This window comes from Coffea eugenioides, chromosome 5, assembly GCF_003713205.1.
Source record: "Coffea eugenioides isolate CCC68of chromosome 5, Ceug_1.0, whole genome shotgun sequence".
Taxonomy (NCBI): Eukaryota; Viridiplantae; Streptophyta; class Magnoliopsida; order Gentianales; family Rubiaceae; genus Coffea; species Coffea eugenioides.
Genome location: NC_040039.1, coordinates 33,055,376 through 33,073,385, shown reverse-complemented (window position 1 = coordinate 33,073,385; position 18,010 = coordinate 33,055,376). Strand labels below are relative to the sequence as shown.

Below are 18,010 nucleotides of genomic sequence, written 5' to 3'. Positions count from 1 at the left end.
ACAAAAATGATAATAAGAGTAATCTTAAAATGAAGAATAATATCCTTATTGTTTTCAGTGATGTCCAAAATACCCTTGTTTTCTAATGATTACATATATTTATTGTATCGAAATACCAGTGAATAATGATAGCGGTTATGAAATGAAAAGCTTTAAACTTAAGTAAATTTCATTTATAGTGACAATTGTAATTAGATAGATTTATTGCATTCTAATAATTGACAAAAATGGTAGTAGTTATAGATTAAAAGCTAGCAATTCAAAAAACAAAACACTCCAATATACTAAAAATTGAGATTAAAATTGTTAATTAGCCACAATTCGCATTCCAATTCTATGATCATCAGAAACACTACTACTGAAACCAAAACAATTGCGCTCATATGAAAAAAGTAGACTTGTTACTTTTTTTTGCATTGGGTTGTGCTAAAAAATATGAACAAAAGCAAAGGAAAATGGAAAAAGTCCAATTATTTCTATCTATGAAATTTCAATTGTTAGAATGTACAAGTTCAAAAAAAAAAAGTTATGATGGATCATTTATACTTCATTATTGACAAAAATAACAATAAAAAGAATACAAAGAATTCAAATTACGTGTATGTTTATTTTTCTATCTTAACTATATTGCTTTGTTTATAAAAAAATGTTTGGTTCATGATTTCAATTTTTGATCCTAAGATATATGTTAACTACATTGGAATGCTTTCTGTCCCTTTCCATTAATAAACTTTTTAAAAGTAACTGGCTAAAGAAAATAAATAACATAAAAGTACTATATTATGACGTTGATGATCAAAATTTCACAAAAAAAATTTAGATCTAAAGACTAATATATTTAGGATATTGACAAAAAGCACGTGCGATGCATGTATACAATTAAGAAAATTATTTTAAGAACCAAATTAACAATTTTTTGGTAATTAAGCAGGTGTTCTTATTGGGCATGAGTAATAATTGCCATAAGATAGAAGTTATTTGAGTTGGATATAATTAATTAGATTGAATCTAAACTAACATTTGTGTTTTCTTTTCTCATAGAGAAAATAGCACAAAACATTCCTAATATTTTACCAAAAGAATTTTAACATATTTCATATTTAAATTGCTAAATTTATGTCTCTCACAAAAAAAAAGAGTCAATTTAGATTTAATCTCCAATTCTGACCACCTTCTAAAGGGGAAAAATATTAGGTTTTAGGAACTAATTAAAAAAATTTTCAACCAAATTTTTTTTTTGGCAGGCATGATGATCTTAAGTCTGTATAATTATTTATGTGAACCCATAACTATCTTATTGTTAGTCCTGTAAATTGTTTAGAGTCAATACGTTTAATATCATTGGAAACTTATATATAATGATATCCAACTTTAATAATTTTTAACCTATTATTGATAGGACTGTCTCTGGTCCAAAAAAAGCCTGTTGAGCCTAATATTTAATTGAGTCGGATAAAACTTTGGCCTGAATATTAGACTCAAATTAAGTAAACCTTTCTAGGCTTAAATCCGATTAAGGCCTGACCCATATATAAGGCTTATGTATTTAATTATGGGCTTGGGCGGAGTTTGATTTGATCCCTATGCTCATGTAAAATATGAGCTAAACTTAAGCCTTCTAATTTGGGCTCGAAATCCGAAACCCTATTAATTTGTGAGCCAAGTTCGGACTTATCAAAATCTACCTCACAAAACTCGATTGACAGATCTAATTACTGGTGCGGTATGTTAAGAAACTTTTTGAGATCTAAGATTAGAATTAGATAATAACACATACACAAATCTTCAATTATCTTTTCTTCTCTAAGCTGCAATTGCTAATTGTATCCACTATGAACTTGAGAAAACTTCTACCCAAATTTCTGCAGGGTAATAATTGCAATAATAACGTTATGTGAGGCATTTTTCTCCTAGTTTCCATTTTGAAATTGGAAAGCACTTCTATATGTTTTTTTTTTTTGAAGAGAAGCGTTTCTATATGTTATTGATAATAACTATAGCCTTGTACTTTAAAAATTAAGGTAAAATGGAAACTTTTGCTTGAACTATAGTCTGCAACGGTGAAAATAAGCTCAAAGAAAGTTATTTGTTGTTAAATTATCATAAATAATAATAAATTACCCGTGATTATATAGATAAAGAATGCTATAATTTAGGTAACTCAAGGACAATGGTTTGTTTGGATTGTAAATCATTTGAGATATTTTTACTGTAGCACTTTTTGTAATGTGATGTATGTGAGATAAAAAGGTGTATTGGAAATTGTAATGATGATGTAAGTAAATATATTTGGCCAAATAATCTGCTATCCAAACAAAAATATTTCTCCAATACAAAGAGCAATTTAAACTCAAATACTCTTGGCAAATACATATCTGCATACATAGACAATCATATGTCTGATCAATCACTTACATATTGGGGATATTATTAAATGGTACCATCTTTTGTTTTTCTTTTTTTGCATTTTTTAGACCATCTTCATGAAACTCTTTGAACACAGTTATGAATACGGTCATTTTAACTACATCAATACTTCCTACTTGTTTGCTTTAGCTGTACAGAGGGATAATATTAATGAATTAACCACTTAATTATTTTTTCCAAGACAACATTGATGAATAGAGCTACTATGCATTGGTTTATGACCACCACATGGTTAACTTAGCAATGAATGAAGATAAAAATGTGTGCCTTAAACAATTTCATTAAAATAATAATTTTTGAAGGATTTTTCTAATGAGTATCCAATGGGCACTCGCTAAAATATTTAAATTATACCTAAGTTACCCTATGAATACCTCTTAACCAATAAATTCTTTTCTATGTTATACCTCTTAGCAATATATAGCAATAGATTTATCACTTCTCTTATATTGCCAAATTTAGACTAGATTATATGGCTGACTCCTATTGGAATACTTTGTTCTAAATATACATAACAGGAGCCCTTGAACTCCCATAGATGGTCAAGCATAAAATATATACCTATCAAATCGATAAACAAAACTCAATTAAAAATAAATTAAAATGCAATGATGTTGTATTGGTCCTGCCATGGCATAGTATTATGCTCCGCCGAGGTTTCTCATAGTGAAGGCATAAATTTTTTACTTAGTGGAATGTGTTCTCGGATCATAACTATGGAAGCATTCATTTTGTTTCCAATCATTTTATTATTGTCTCAAGGGAGAAATCGTAAGTTGAAATCATAAACAATATCAGAGGAAGTGGCCTCTTTATAACTTCATCTAAGAAAGTGGATTTCAATTGTCAACATGGATTGTCCCGTATCTCTATTTATTTTATTCGTATGACTCTATGAAATTGTATTTCGGATAAGATCATTTTAAATATTACCTTTTTTCTTTCTTTTTGATGCCATTGTTCGGGGACAGTTATGCTGATTTAATTGGTTCTTGTAGAGTTTGATTGGGTTTTGATTCAGCCAAATTTGATATGTTAAGATTCAAGATTAAGAATTCATATTTTGATAGGAGAGTAAGACTATATTATTTCACCATGTTTATTGAAAATGACAATTTTGTCCTCTATAGTTAAGCTATTATCATAATTAGTGCAGGTATATTAGGAAGATAAAAAAAAGTAAGAAACATCTGTTGTGGAACTAAATATTAATTTGAACCACAACACAAATTGGATGATTTGTATGGCCATCAAGTTGTCCTAGAAATAATGACAGCATGATTCGTATGGCCTTCAAGTTGTCCTAGAAGTTATGGGATGGTTTAGATCCAATGATGCTATTAAGTGGCTGCCAAACCTGATCATATTCAAGTGTCAGGGAGGGCTCTTGAAGTCTTTTCAACTGTCAGATTTAGGATTCGAATTTTGTGTCTGATATTGAGGGTAGGAATGCAGCGGGGTAAAAAGAAAAAAAAAAAAAGAAATATGACAGCCAAACCTATTTGTACCGCAACAGAAATTTTGCTCTTTTTTTCTTCGGACTTAAATGCACTTACTTGAAATCTGCTGAAAAGTCATCACTAACTTCAATTCTCTTGGGTAATATCTATATATCACGTTGCATTTACTAAGAGGCTATACTGTGAGCAGAAGGTAGTTGTATCATGCATGAAATGGAAGAACTGGTAAATTGCTCAAGATGAACTTTTATAGCTTAAACATGGGTTTTGGCAGCTGACGGCTGATTATGGCTGATTTTGCAGCTTCCAGTTCCAGCAGAGGACGTGTGGTAGTAGCGATACCAATTACCGGCGGAGGTTTCTCACTAGTGCTTAGTCTTTCTTACCTTCGGTATTTTTTGCTGCCATCCTTTAACTTCAACAGGTGTTAAATTTTTTAGTGCTCAATATTCAAACACTATTTTGGACATGTGAATAAGGGACAGGGAATATGTTGAACTTTCATCGGATTTGGTGCAATACTTGTGATTGTTAGTGTTTTTTTTTCTGCAACGGTAGATTTTGTATTGATTGGCAAAAATATACACTTATATGAGCAAAGGTTCAACTAGTTCTATACAAAAAGTGTTAGACACACTGAGGATTGATTAATTCCTCATCTTGAGATATGCCTAAAGCATGATCATTAATCCATTCACATTTAGAATCTAATTTTCTATCTAAACTAAAGGAGCATTTCTGGAATAAAGCTCTGAGGCTATTAATATCATCAATCAAAGTTGTCATTTTGATATCCTTGGCCAACCCATTCGTTATCATTTTCAACAGCTGAGGGCTGAGGAGATGGACTGTAATTTTCTGCCATTGCTGTTGTCAGGCCTTTATGATGTTTTGGAATGCCATTGCCATTTTGATATCCTTGGCCAAGCCATTCGTTGTGATTGTTAGGACATTTTTGATATTTTTGGACATGTGAATAAGGGACAGGGGCTATGTGGTTCTAATTTCACCCAATTTGGTTCTAATGTATCGTCTGGTTTTCGTCGACAGGCAAAGGACGGTCCTTGAGATGAGCAGTCATTGTGTGGTGCGAAATTCACATCCCATCCCTTTCGTACTTAGCTTTGTCTACTAGCAAATTCCAATTGCAGAATTATCTCTTAACCTAAACTGCTTATCAACTAAAGGCAAGAATAGCAAAATTTGCTTTTCTAATAAATAAAAAAAAGACCCTTTAAATCATGTCTAACATCTCCTGACTATTTTTTTTTTAAAAAAAAAAAAATAGTTACGTGAGAATAGAATAGAATTTGAGTTGTATGATAAGTGAAAATCATAAAAATCACGTGATATCTCAAGGATCATGAACGGATCTAGAAAGCAGCAGCCAGAGAGTAGACAAGTCCTAAAAAATTGTCTGCTCCTCATGAAATATGAGGATTCATTCTTTACATATAAAGAGTTTTAATCTCGCCAGATTTTTCGAAGATTTTATAAATAGAAAAGTTTTGATCTCACGGAATTTTTAAAGGGCAATGAGGGGCAGTCAAGTTCTAGAAAATTGACTACTCCTCGTAATATATTGAGACTTCTTTCCTATCAAAAGTTTCGATTACATAAACTTTTTTTAAGATTTTTCATTAGTTACAACATTCAAATTTGTATGAAACTTGCCCCTCCAAACTAAAGGTACATGCATCCAAACATTTCAAAGAAAGAAAATTTATTCTCTTTTTAAAAATATCATAAGCTTTTTTAGAGTTTGAATAGAATTTGGTCATAGATTTTCTCGAGGCATAAACTTACACTCAAAATATCAATCATGATAACGAAGTTACAAAACTAAAACATACCTTTCAATTATGGAGAAAATTAAAATAATAAAACAGTCTCCAATCTCAATCTGTCCCTTGCAATCCATCTTCAGTTTTCATTTCAATCTAAAAGTATTGGTTAGCAACAATTCCAAGATTATGAAAAACGTTGACAGATACCAAAATCAAGACAAAGAAAGGTGCACTCGAGAAAAACGGTGCCTCTTTCAGGCTCTGGAAAACTTGACCACATATTAGTGATTAGCCATTTAATGTGCCATGGGTTCTCTCCTTAATAAGAAAACAGATGAATTGTGCCATATATGGAGATTAATGGTAGTATAGTGTTGTAGAAACAATATGGGCAGTCCACATGTTCTAGCCATACCTTATCCAGCACAAGGTCATGTACTTCCCCTGATGGAACTTGCCTTATGCCTAGTGAAGCATGGTATCAAGGTTACATTTGTGAACACAGAATTTGATCACAAACGAGTCATTGAATCGTTATCTGGTGAAGAAAATGTGCCTGATATGATGCATCTGGTATCCATCCCAGATGGCCTGGAATCGTGGGAAGACAGAAATGATGCGGCGAAGTTAATGAAGGCGATTTTTTGTGTTATGCCGGCAAAGCTGGAGGCTCTAATTGAGAAGATAAATCAATCTGAAAGTGAAAAAATCACATGCATTATTGCTGATGAGTTCTTGGGTTTGGCACTGGAGGTTGCGAAGAAAATGGGAGTCAGGGCAGTAGCCTTCTGGCCAGCAGCAGCAGCTGTATACGCTCTGAAACTCAATATTCCAAAGCTCATTGATGATGGAATCATAGACAGCTCTGGTAAGACTCATCACAGCATAATACTTCAGTTCATCATTTTCTTATAGGCACTTACTTCTTTGTAGTCATAAAACGGTAAAACAATATAAAGTTGATTAGAATTGGAACCTATGAAGGTAAAAATCATAATGCAAGCAAAGTAACAAACTCATAGGAAACAGGGTGGTGCACATTTGGGTGTTGCAAAATAAGTTGAAAGTTGAAAAACATATCAAGTGAATTAGTCTTCATCGATGCAAGGAAATTTTTGCAGCAAAGAAAAAAATGCATTGCCAGAACAAAATGCTTATCAAAATTGATATTAAGGCAAATTTTGTGGCAGGAACTATCATGAAGAAGCAGATGGTTCAGTTATCACCCGCCATATTAGCCATGGACTCTGAACACTTTGCTTGGGCCAGTGTCGGTGATGCGACCACACAGGGTATTGTTTTTGATGCACTGGCAAAAAATAACAGAACATTAAAAATGGCTGATTGGATTATCGGCAACTCGAGTAATGAGTTAGAGGCATCAGTTTTTACCTTATTTCCAGAAATGTTGCCAATTGGCCCTCTTCTAGCTAGCAACCGGCTTGGAAAATCAGTTGGTTCCTACTGGCCTGAAGACTGGGATTGCTTGGCGTGGCTTGATAAACAACCAGTCCAATCAGTCATTTATGTTGCATTTGGGAGCACCTCAGTTTTTGACCACACACAGTTCCAAGAACTGGCTCTGGGACTTGAACTCACCAATATGCCATTCCTTTGGGTTGTGAGGCGTAATTTAACTGCAGAAACAGATAGTGCATATCCAAAAGGTTTCAGAGATCGAATACAAGGACGAGGAAGATTAGCCAGTTGGGCACCTCAACAACAGGTCCTGGCTCATCCTTCAGTTGCCTGCTTCCTCAGCCACTGTGGTTGGAATTCTACAATGGAAGGTGTAAGCAATGGTGTCCCATTCCTCTGCTGGCCCTACTTTGCAGACCAGTTCACTAACAGAAGCTACATATGTGATGTTTGGAAGGTTGGATTAGGTTTGGAAAAAGATGAAAATGGAATCGTTGCACAAGGACAAGTTAAGAACAAAATTGAGCAGCTAGTCACAGTTAAAGGCTACAGGGAGCGGGCCTTGGATTTGAAAGCAAAGGTTATGAATAGTCTTAGAGAAGATGGATGTTCTGGCAAGAATTTCAACAACTTAGTCAAGTGGATTAAGGATGATTAGAACAACTATGTATCAAAACAATGTCATCTTATTGCTACATTAGCATATTTCATATGTGATTTTCCTTCAATCAACCCGGAATTTTTCTTAGCTAAGCCTCGGTCTATGACCGGCCCCTCTTGTATTCTTTTCTTAGCAGGACTAACTACTAATATTTTCTGCTTTTATTTCCTATTTCAATTTCTTCCTTTAACAAGTTTCTCCTTTTTGTGCTTCGTACTTGCAGTGATGACTCTCTAAACTAGTGATTGCATTGGTAATCAAGTGTAACCCCACGAGTGTAGAAACAGTCCTTTCGAATGAAAATGCTACACCACAGATGATAGTTTTTTTCCCATCTAGTTGCAAATCAAATGGATATGAGATAGAATGGTAGCACAATACATGAATACTCATCAACGTTTGCTGTAATTTTAGCTGCTAAATTGAAAGGTTCTGCTGAGAGATCTTGAAATATAATCACTCCTAGTAAACGCAAGTCCTCTGTTCAAGCATCTTCCCCTCTCAAGGTATATGCCTTTGGCACCCAACATCAATGGACGGGTAAATGTCTCTGTCAGGCCAAGTAGAATTTGGTTCACGTTACTGGCTGACTGAAATTCGTGACTAGAGACCAGGTGCGCCATGGCGATTGGGCTATCAGGGTGAGGTAGGGAGAGCCGGAGAGGGGCCTGTCATGAGGGCTACCGGATGAACCAGGGGACAGCTGATGTGGGGCCTCTATGAGTTTAGCGTATATTTTACTTTTGTTCAATAGCAGTGTTGCGTTTGATAGCACACAGATCTGGCAATTATACCCAAAATCCAACAATTCACCTAATCCATCCACTAATTTGAGAGGTTGGGTTGGGTAAGTTGGGTTTTGGGTGAATTTTGAGTTGCGTAATAAAAATTCACATATATTTTGGGCGGTTTGGATATTTATGTTGGGTATTCATTACCCAACTTAAGTTAAAAAAATAAATTAACAAATTAAAATCAGGAAACAAGAAATAATAATGAAAGTAAACACGTGCTTTATTCAATTTAGGAGCTGTATGATTGCGGAGCCAGAAAATTTGGATTTCTGAGCTTATGCCCCTCGGGTTGCTTGCCAGCCCTCCGAGTTCTCAATCCTAAAGGCTACTATGCTGGCTGTTTTGAACAAGCTAGTGCTCTAGCATTTGCACATAACAATGCTCTACAGGCTGTCCTCCCCAATCCTGAACTCCTGCTCAAGGGTTTCAAATACTGCAACTCCAATTTCTATGATTGGCTCCTTGATAGGATTAATGATCCCACAAAGTATGGTAAGTTAACAACCCACAAGTGTATTTTAGTGTGTTTGTATGTGTAAAAATAAAATATTTCAAAAGAGCTTAAGAAGTGAGTGTGTGTTTGTATCTGTGAGTGTTTTAGTGTGTGAAAATATGTCTATTTATGTGAAAATGTGTTTATTTGTGTGAAATTTTTTTTATTGTATGTGAAAATGTATTTGAGAGAGTTTATGTATCAGAATCTATTAATTAATATATTGAGTCATATTTGGGTTATGGGTTTGAGTTGACCCAATATGACCCAACCTAAAATTAATCCAATCTAAAGTTGGTGCGGGTTGGGTGTAACCCATTTAAATGAAAACCCAATATTAACCCGCTCAAAACCCGCCTAATCCGTCCAATTGCCAGGTATAATAGCACGGTTTCCAAAAAAAAAAATTAAAGTAAAATTTGTTTTCTTTATCGACACAATATCTAAACTAAATTATTGCATATTTTATTTAGATTGTGATAGTAAACAGGGGAAATTCTCTATGCTGTGTCAAACCAGTGCATGCAACAAAATTTGAGCAAAGTATAAACTAAAACATTCTAATTTGGATAGAACAAATTTTTATCAATTTCGGTAGTTGTAAACCTTTTTGTTAGAATTTTTTATAATTATCGATAAATTTTTTGGTAGTTTTCTTAATTAATATGATATAATGTAGTGAATTTAATCATCAATTTTAACATTTTGATTTTTCCATTGATTGTTTTTGACATCTTGTCTTCTTATCACTCGTGATTTTCTTCTAAACCAATACGTATATAAAATCTAGTTAACTTTAATTATCACACATAATAATATAACACATACAATAATTGGAGATGAGGGAAATGATTGGTGAATAGAGCTGTAGATGGGTAGTTTTTAATCTTAATTACCGATAGTTTTGAGATGTAATTTATTGAAAATTTTCATTTTTTTCTTATTAGTGTCGTGGTTGAAATGCAATAACTCTAATTAAAAGGTGTGTAATAACTCTAATTAAAGGACATGAGGATAATTTTGTCATAGCAAAAGTTAAGATTAAAATATGCTTACATTCTTACACTCCCTATTTGCAAGCCTCCTCATACTTTTTATATAATAATGATTCGAGAAAGTGCCAAACATTTGTCACTAGCGTATACAATTTTTGTTGTAGTAGATAAGGACGGAGCCATGCTTTGTGAGAGCTGACAATTGCCCCGTTCAACTTTGCAAATTTTAAAGATTAGGTGGAAAGTTGTCACCCCTGAAATTTAGAAAATGTCTTTTTCCTTTAACATTGCCCTCGATATTATGATAAATTCCCAACTTACCTCACATTACCTTCTAGATGTCTCTACTATGATACAATTATTTTGGAGCTATTACGACACAAATTTAGTTACCACTAAAATGACTTAAAATTTAAATGCAAAAGAATACTAGTGATAAAAAAAACATAATCTTAAATAAAGTTTCTAATTTGTATATTATTAACATCATATTAAGTTTGTAATCCTATTTCCACTAGCTATAAGTCATGACTCCACTCAGGGACGCACGTAGAATTTTGGTTTAAAGGAAGCAAATGAAATAATAAACAATTATCAAAACAAATGATGAATACTAACTTGATATCAGAGTCCTAAAACCAAAGTTTAATAAACTATAACTAACAACTAAATGTTTTTAATAATAACAGACAAAAGCATAATGTAAAACACGAAAATTAACTCATGAACCAAAATCACATAAACATTAACCAAATTCATGAATAGACATTAACCCTATACAAATTAACACAAAAATTCAAAGATACAAATTTAAGATAAGAACAGCTGACAAATTAATAATCATAAAAAAATCTAAGTCATAAATTAATGATTGTGAATCAAAATATAATAGAATTGTAAAGGAGAAAAAATTAGAATTTTCTTGAAGGAAAGATGAATACTTGCTTGTTCCTTTGGATGTTAGTTTTTGACCTAATTGAATCATTGGGTATTGGTTTTTGACTAATGCATCAAGTTGATTACATATAAATATAATTCTAGACATGGTTGAATTTCCTTTTATTTATCGATTATTTGTTTCCTTACCTTAGCTAATGTAAGGATATACTAAATACACTAAAGTTATAATGACATTTAAATAAGGAAACTAGAGTGAGGTATTACAAAACATGTTTTAAAAGAGAAATTAAAGGAGGTAGATATGTTAAATAATTTTTTTTAAAAAAAAAACTTAAATCTAATGCTCCATATAGCGTTTTCGAAAATTTTGGAGATGGCTGCCCTGGCCACCCCCTTTGTATCTGTCGTTGTCTCCACTGATTGTAGACCCTCATCGTAGTAATTGGGAAGGCTCCTAACCGCTGAAGTGGGTGGCTTATTGTTATTACAGCACAGCCAAATTTGTAGTTGTAGACAAATTCAATGCGGGAAGACAATATTTACTTCCTCACTTTGCTCCTCCATTTGCATGCTGCATGCTGAAAGAAATACAGCAGCATGCAGTATCTTTGTGTGGATAAATTTTTTGTGAAAATTCATGAAATATGTGATGCAATTCTCAAACTATGAGTAATTTTTTTTAACCTTAATGTTTTGAGAGTATGCAAAATGAATCAATGATCAATTGCAAGAAAAGTCAACGAACAATTGGTACTTAATATCATATTAGTGCGTAAGACACTTTCTAGGTGTGCACAAGTAATCAAACTTATGGTCTTTTGTAAAAATATTATTCATGAAAATTAGTTTTTGTAAAGGATATTTATGATATGGTGATTTTTTTTGGTAATTAATTTCAATTGGCCAATTACTAACATAATTTAAGTTCATATTTTAAAACAGGAGGGAGTGTAATTAATTAATTGACACAACTACCCTTGAAATCATAATTTTTTATCTGAAGAAAAATTAAATACTCTTAATAATAAGGGCATAAATGAAAGTTTAGAAAATATTAAACGTGTGTAAAACCTACATGATAAAGCTCCTAATCTTTAACTTTATATATTGTGGAGATAGTACAAAAAAGGTTTAATATTTTCTTTATTGAAAGTAGATATACTAGTCCAAATGCATGTCACGTGTATTTTTTTCAAGCTAAATCCAATTTTAGATTATTTGTTATGCTTATACATTGCTACATAGCCTTATTTATTTAGCGAGTTTTGATTTGATGGATTCGAATGACTCATTTAAATCTAAATGCATATTGAAAACTAAAATATTCAGGGGTGGTTAAGGGAAGAATAAATCCTATATGCACCGACAATGTATACATCGTTGCTGTTAGATTTATGATTTACGTGTAAAAGTTCGATTCCAAATATAAATTTTACATAGTTGTCATTTATCCAAAACTGACAGTGTGTACGTTGTCAATATATAAAATATAGAATATTAATCCTTAAGCGAATCCACTAACTTTATTTTACTTTTTTGTCCTTCTCATTCTTTCTCTTTATTTCAAAAATTCAAGCAAAATATTCAGTTGTTGCCTAACTAGTTCTCATGTTAATACCTAAATCTTTTTTTAACTCCAGTATTGACTCTGTTTGGCAAACAAGTTTTTGGCGAAGTTTGTCTTGTATAAGTTTTTTGAGCAAATTGCGCGAAATGTCACTAAACTATTGCGAGGTGCCGGTTCTGATAACTAAACTTTTTTATTAGCCAAAAATATCATTAAACTAGTAAATCTGTGCCGTTTTAGTCATTCCGTCTACTTATGCCGTTAGGAGAGATGAATGGTAATTTTTTGAAGGGCAATTTCGTCCGGACAACCTTTTCCTCGAAGCTTTTACATAATCAATGGTCACGTATCCGACAAAGACATAAAGGAGATGGCCAATGTGAATGGCCGCACCGTCAAGACGAGGGACGGGGGCAGGGGCCATCTTCTCCCATTCGAAGAGGGGAGCTGGCAAATCAGAAAAGGTTGCCGATAGTAACCTCTGATTGGTCTTTACATGTTTGTCGGCAGCGTCCTTGTCCTGCATAAATGAGAGTGTACACAAGGGGGGAAATAAAACACTCGGAAAATGAAAAGAGAGAAAGGCAGAAGCAGTAGCAGTAGAAAGCAGCCTGGGGTTTGGTATATAAATATTGAAAAATCAGAATTAGAGTTGCTGCTAAATATTCGTGTTAAGGTTTATGAGTTTATTATTATCATTATTTTGGTTGTTTGCTCTAAAGATATGAAATTTGCAGAGGAGGGCAAAAAAAAAAAAAAAGGAAAGGTGAGAGAAGGAGGAGGAAGAGGGGGACCTTGAAGGGAGCGGGAGCGGAATGGGTGTGATTGGGGAAGGAAGAATGGGAGATGACGACGAAGGGCACGGAGGAGGAGGCAGGAGAAGGAGAAGAGGCGGCCTAAAGTAGATCTGCGATTAGAGCAAAACCCAGTAGGCCTTACTGGTGCGATATGAGAGTAGGAAAAAACTTGCTGAGAAGCGTCCAAGGGTGAAAGGACAATTTGTTCGCCAAGTGCTCAATGAATTTCCACCTGAAAACCCATAAGTAGGTAAACCCATCTGAATGGAAGGTCAATGAAATGGAGGAGGACCTCAAATTCAGAACCATAGAAGAGGGCTATGATCTATCAGTTCAGAGTCCAATTTATCTTTGTTGTCGAAGTTCAAATTATCTACAGGTGCCAGAAGTCAATCGACAATCATTATATTCCTCCGATTCAACAATCATTATATTACCATTCTCACCCCTTCAAGGACAAGGTTGTGCGGACGAAATTGCCCCTCAAAAAGTTACTTTCTATCTCTCCTAACGGCATGATTAGACGGAATAATTAAAATGGTACAGATTAACTAGTTTAGTGACATTTTTAGCTAATAAAAAAGTTTAATGATCAGAATCGACACCTCGCAATAATTTAGTGACATTTCACTTAATTTGCTCTAAGTTTTTAAACAATTTTAACTACCAGTCATCTTAAAAAACTTCTCATTTCAAGTGCAAAATTGCAACACTATATTTGAAAAGTTCATCGTTTTCTTTATATCCAGTCCTCTTTTTCTTTCATGTTTCTTTGGTACCATTCGCTTTTTTATTTTCATTTTTGTTGGGGCCCATATATCTAGAGAGTTTCCAAAAATATCTTTAATTATTGGACCATTTTATGATGACTAAATTTGCAAAAGGGCTCCCCTATGATATCGATAGTTTTTTTTTAAGCCACGTGAATTGCTTGCTTCCTCCCTCTACCCGGCCCCACCAAGCACTAATTGGCCTTCTCCTATGTTCGCTTTCCACCGTAGCCAAAACCAAATAATCTCCTCATATATTACTCCAAACCTAACACGAATGTTTTCCGATTGGGTTGAACTTTGGACATGTGAATACGGGACAGGGACGTTTGTTGAAAAAAAAAAAGAAGGGATAGGGACGTTTGGTTGAACTTTCATCCGATTTGGTGCAATAATTGTGATTGTTAGTAAAGATGATTGGTGCAATAATTGTGAATAAGCGACAGTTTTGATTCCACAATAAAAATTCCTATTATTTCTGACAAAAAAAAAAAAGAATAAGGGACAGGGGCTATATTTTGGACATAGTGAATAAGGGACACGGGCTACGTGGTTCTGATTTAATGGCAACAATAATTGATTGTCTAGTCTGGTTTTCATTGACAGGCAAAGGACAGTCCTTGAGATGCGTAGTGTGTGGTGGGAAATTCACATCCCACCCCTTTCGTACTTAGCTTTGTCTACTAGCAAATTTTTTTGGGATAATTGCAGAAACCTCCACTGAGGTTTCTGATATTTTCACTGACCTCTCTTGTGATTTGAAAAATTACACTGACCTTCCCTGAGGTTACTAATCCTTTGCAAATTCAATCCAAACGATTAAAATATTGTTTTAGGGAGTGAAATTAGAATTTTTTTTAATCAAATTTGTCCTTTGTAGTACATGTCCAATGAATGACAAAATACTACAAATCAATTAACAATTGATAAACTTTAAGGAATATAGTTTATAGGCAAATACGCATTACCTATTTAAAGTACCGGTTCTTTATGGGTATTTTACTTTTAAACATTTAATTTAATACAAATATTTACGCTCAAATACATATTTGTATTTACTTTCAAATATTTAATTTTTATAAAAATATAAAAACTACCAATCTCTCTTCCGTAAAAATATTAATATAACACTTTTTCAATTTTAGTTACAAACATTTATGTATTTAACATAAATTGTATGATTCACAATAAAATGCCCAGAAAGAGTCAATACTTTACTCATTTAATGGATGAAAGCCAAAAAGAATTAATACTTTATGGGCCATTTCTTTTTTTTAAAAAATATTTAATTTATATTAAATAAATAACCTACCGATTTCATTTTTGCAAAAATATTACTGTAACACTTTTTGAATTTTATTTACAAACATTGATATATTTATCGTAAATTAAATGTTTGAAAGTAAAATATCCGTAAAAAACCGCTACTTTAAATGAATAATGTGTGTTTGCCTATAAAGAGCCGATAACTATTTCAAGTACCGGTTTTTTACAGGTATTTTACTTTCAAACATTTAATTTAATACAAATATTTACACTCAAATACATATTTGTATTTACTTTCAAATATTTAATGTTTGTTAAATACAAAACCCACCAACCTCTCTTCTGTAAAAATATTAATATAACACTTTTTCAATTTTAGTTACAAATATTTATGTATTTAACATAAATTAAATGATTCAGAATAAAATACACATAAAGAGCGAATACTTTACTCATGTAATGGATGAAAGCCATAAAAAATTAATACTTTTATGGGCCATTTCTTTTTTTAAAAAAAATATTTAATTTATATTAAATAAATAACCTACAGATTTCCTTTTTGCAAGAATATTACTGTAACACTTTTTGAATTTTACTTATAAATATTGATATATTTATCATAAATTAAATGTTTGAAAGTAAAATACCCGTAAAGAACCGGTATTTTAAATGAGTAATGCGTGTTTGCCCATAAATTATACTCCTTAAAGTTTATTAATTGTTAATTGATTTATAATACTTTGTCAGTCATTGGATATGTAGCACAAAGGGCAAATCTGGTACAAAAATCTAATTTCACTCCCTAAAATAATATTTTAATCATTTGGACTAAATTTGCAAAGGACTAGTAACCTCAGGGGAGGTCAGTGCAAATGTCAGAAACCTTAGGGGAGGTTTCTGCAATTATCCCTTTTTTTTTTAGCCCATCTACTAGCAAATTATAATTGCAGAATCTCTTAAGCTAAACTGCTTATCAACTAAAGGCAAGATTAGCAAAATTCGCTTTTCCAGATTGTTCTAATAAATGAAAAAAAAAACCCTTTAAATCATGTCTAATATCTCCTTATTATTAATTTTTTAAAGGTAGTTACGTGAAATAGAGATTATATCTCTTAAGCTAAACTGCATATCCACTAAAGGCAAGATTAGCAAAATTTGCTTTTCCAAATTGTTCTAATAAATTAAAAAAAGACCCTTTGAATCATGTCTAATTTTTTAAGGTAGTTAATTTTTTAAGGTAGTTACATGAGAATAGAGATTATATCTCATAACCGAAACTGCTTATCAACTAAAGGCAAGGATAGCAAAATTTGCTTTTCCAGATTGTTCTAATAAATAGAAAAAAGACCCTTTAAATCATGTCTAATATCTCCTGGCTATTAATATTTTTAAGGTAGTTACATGAGAATAGAATAGAATTTGAGTTGCATGATATGTGAAAATCATAAAAAATCACTTGATATATCAAGGATCATGAACGGATCTATAGAGCAGCGAGAGAGTAGACAAGTCCTAGAAAATTGTTGCTCCTCATGAAATATGAGGATTCATTCTTTAGATATAAAAAGTTATGATCTCGTAAGATTTTTCGAAGATTTTATTATTTGAATTCCTTCTTTAAATAGAAAAGTTTTGATCTCATAGAATTTTTAAAGGGCAATGAGGGGCAGTCAAGTCCTAGAAAATTGACTGCTCCTCGTAATATATTGAGACTTCTTTCCTATCAAAAGTTTCGTTTACATGAACTTTTTTTTAAGATTTTCCATTAGTTACAACATTCAATTTTGTATGAAGCCTGCCCTTCAAATTAAAGGTATATGCATCCAAACAATTCAAAGCAAGAAAATTTATTCTCTTTTTTAAAATATCATGAGCTTTTTTAGAGTTTCAATAGAATTCAATTATAGATTCTCTCGAGGCACAAACTTTTAACTCAAAATATCAATCATGATAACGAAATTACAAAACTAAAACATACCTTTCAATTATGGAGAAAATTAAAATAATAAAACAGTCTCCAATCCCAATCTGTCCTTTGCAATCCATCTTCAGTTTTCATTTCAATCTAAAAGTATTGGTTAGAAACAATTCCAAGATTGTGAAAAACGTTGACAGATACCACAATCAAGACAAAGAAAGGTGCACTCTAGAAAAACGTTGACAGCCTCTTTCAGGCTGAGGAAAACTGGACCACATATTAGTGATTAGCCATTTGATGTGCCATGGGTGCTCTCCTTAATAAGAAAACAGATGAATTGTGGCATTTAAATAGGGACACATATTTGAAGATTAATGGTAGTATAGTGTTGAAGAAACAATATGGGCAGTCCACATGTTCTAGCCGTACCTTATCCAGCACAAGGTCATGTACTTCCCCTAATGGAACTGGCCTTATGCCTAGTGAAGCATGGTATCAAAGTTACATTTGTGAACACAGAATTTGATCACAAACGAGTCATTGAATCATTATCTGGTGAAGAAAATGTGCCTGATATGATGCATCTGGTATCCATCCCAGATGGCCTGGAATCGTGGGAAGACAGAAATGATGCGGCGAAGTTAATGAAGGCGATTTTTCGTGTCATGCCGGCAAAGCTGGAGGCTGTAATTGAGAAGATAAATAAATCTGAAAGTGACAAAATCGCATGCATTATTGCTGATGAGTTCTTGGGTT

At 32.8% G+C, this 18,010-nt stretch overlaps 2 protein-coding genes across 2 annotated transcripts in view; one reads left to right on the top strand and one right to left on the bottom strand.

Annotated features, from left to right (window-relative positions):
• The first annotated feature begins 5,783 nt into the window (after positions 1 to 5,783).
• On the top strand, positions 5,784 to 7,920 carry LOC113770286 (UDP-glycosyltransferase 83A1-like). The gene is made up of 2 exons (XM_027314705.1): positions 5,784 to 6,542; positions 6,865 to 7,920. Exons 1-2 carry the CDS (start codon positions 6,062 to 6,064, stop codon positions 7,749 to 7,751), a joined length of 1,368 nt encoding a protein of 455 aa, XP_027170506.1. The 5' UTR covers positions 5,784 to 6,061; the 3' UTR covers positions 7,752 to 7,920.
• A 3,563-nt stretch (positions 7,921 to 11,483) lies between these two features.
• Positions 11,484 to 18,010, bottom strand: part of LOC113771415 — a 16,626-nt gene continuing 10,099 nt past the window's right edge. Inside the window, exons 9-10 of the mRNA XM_027315996.1 lie at positions 12,815 to 13,023; positions 11,484 to 11,514 (exon numbers count right to left, since the gene is read on the bottom strand). Of these exons, the coding sequence (XP_027171797.1) occupies positions 11,484 to 11,514; positions 12,815 to 13,023 (240 nt within the window). The remainder of the gene's footprint in view (positions 11,515 to 12,814; positions 13,024 to 18,010) is intronic.

Bases quoted from the DNA above. Each gene is read 5' to 3' on its own strand.
- LOC113770286 (XM_027314705.1), top strand. From the start codon at position 6,062: ATGGGCAGTCCACATGTTCTAGCCATACCTTATCCAGCACAAGGTCAT. The intron at 6,543-6,864 runs GTAAGACTCATC...ATTTTGTGGCAG, and splicing joins TGGAATCATAGACAGCTCTG to GAACTATCATGAAGAAGCAG.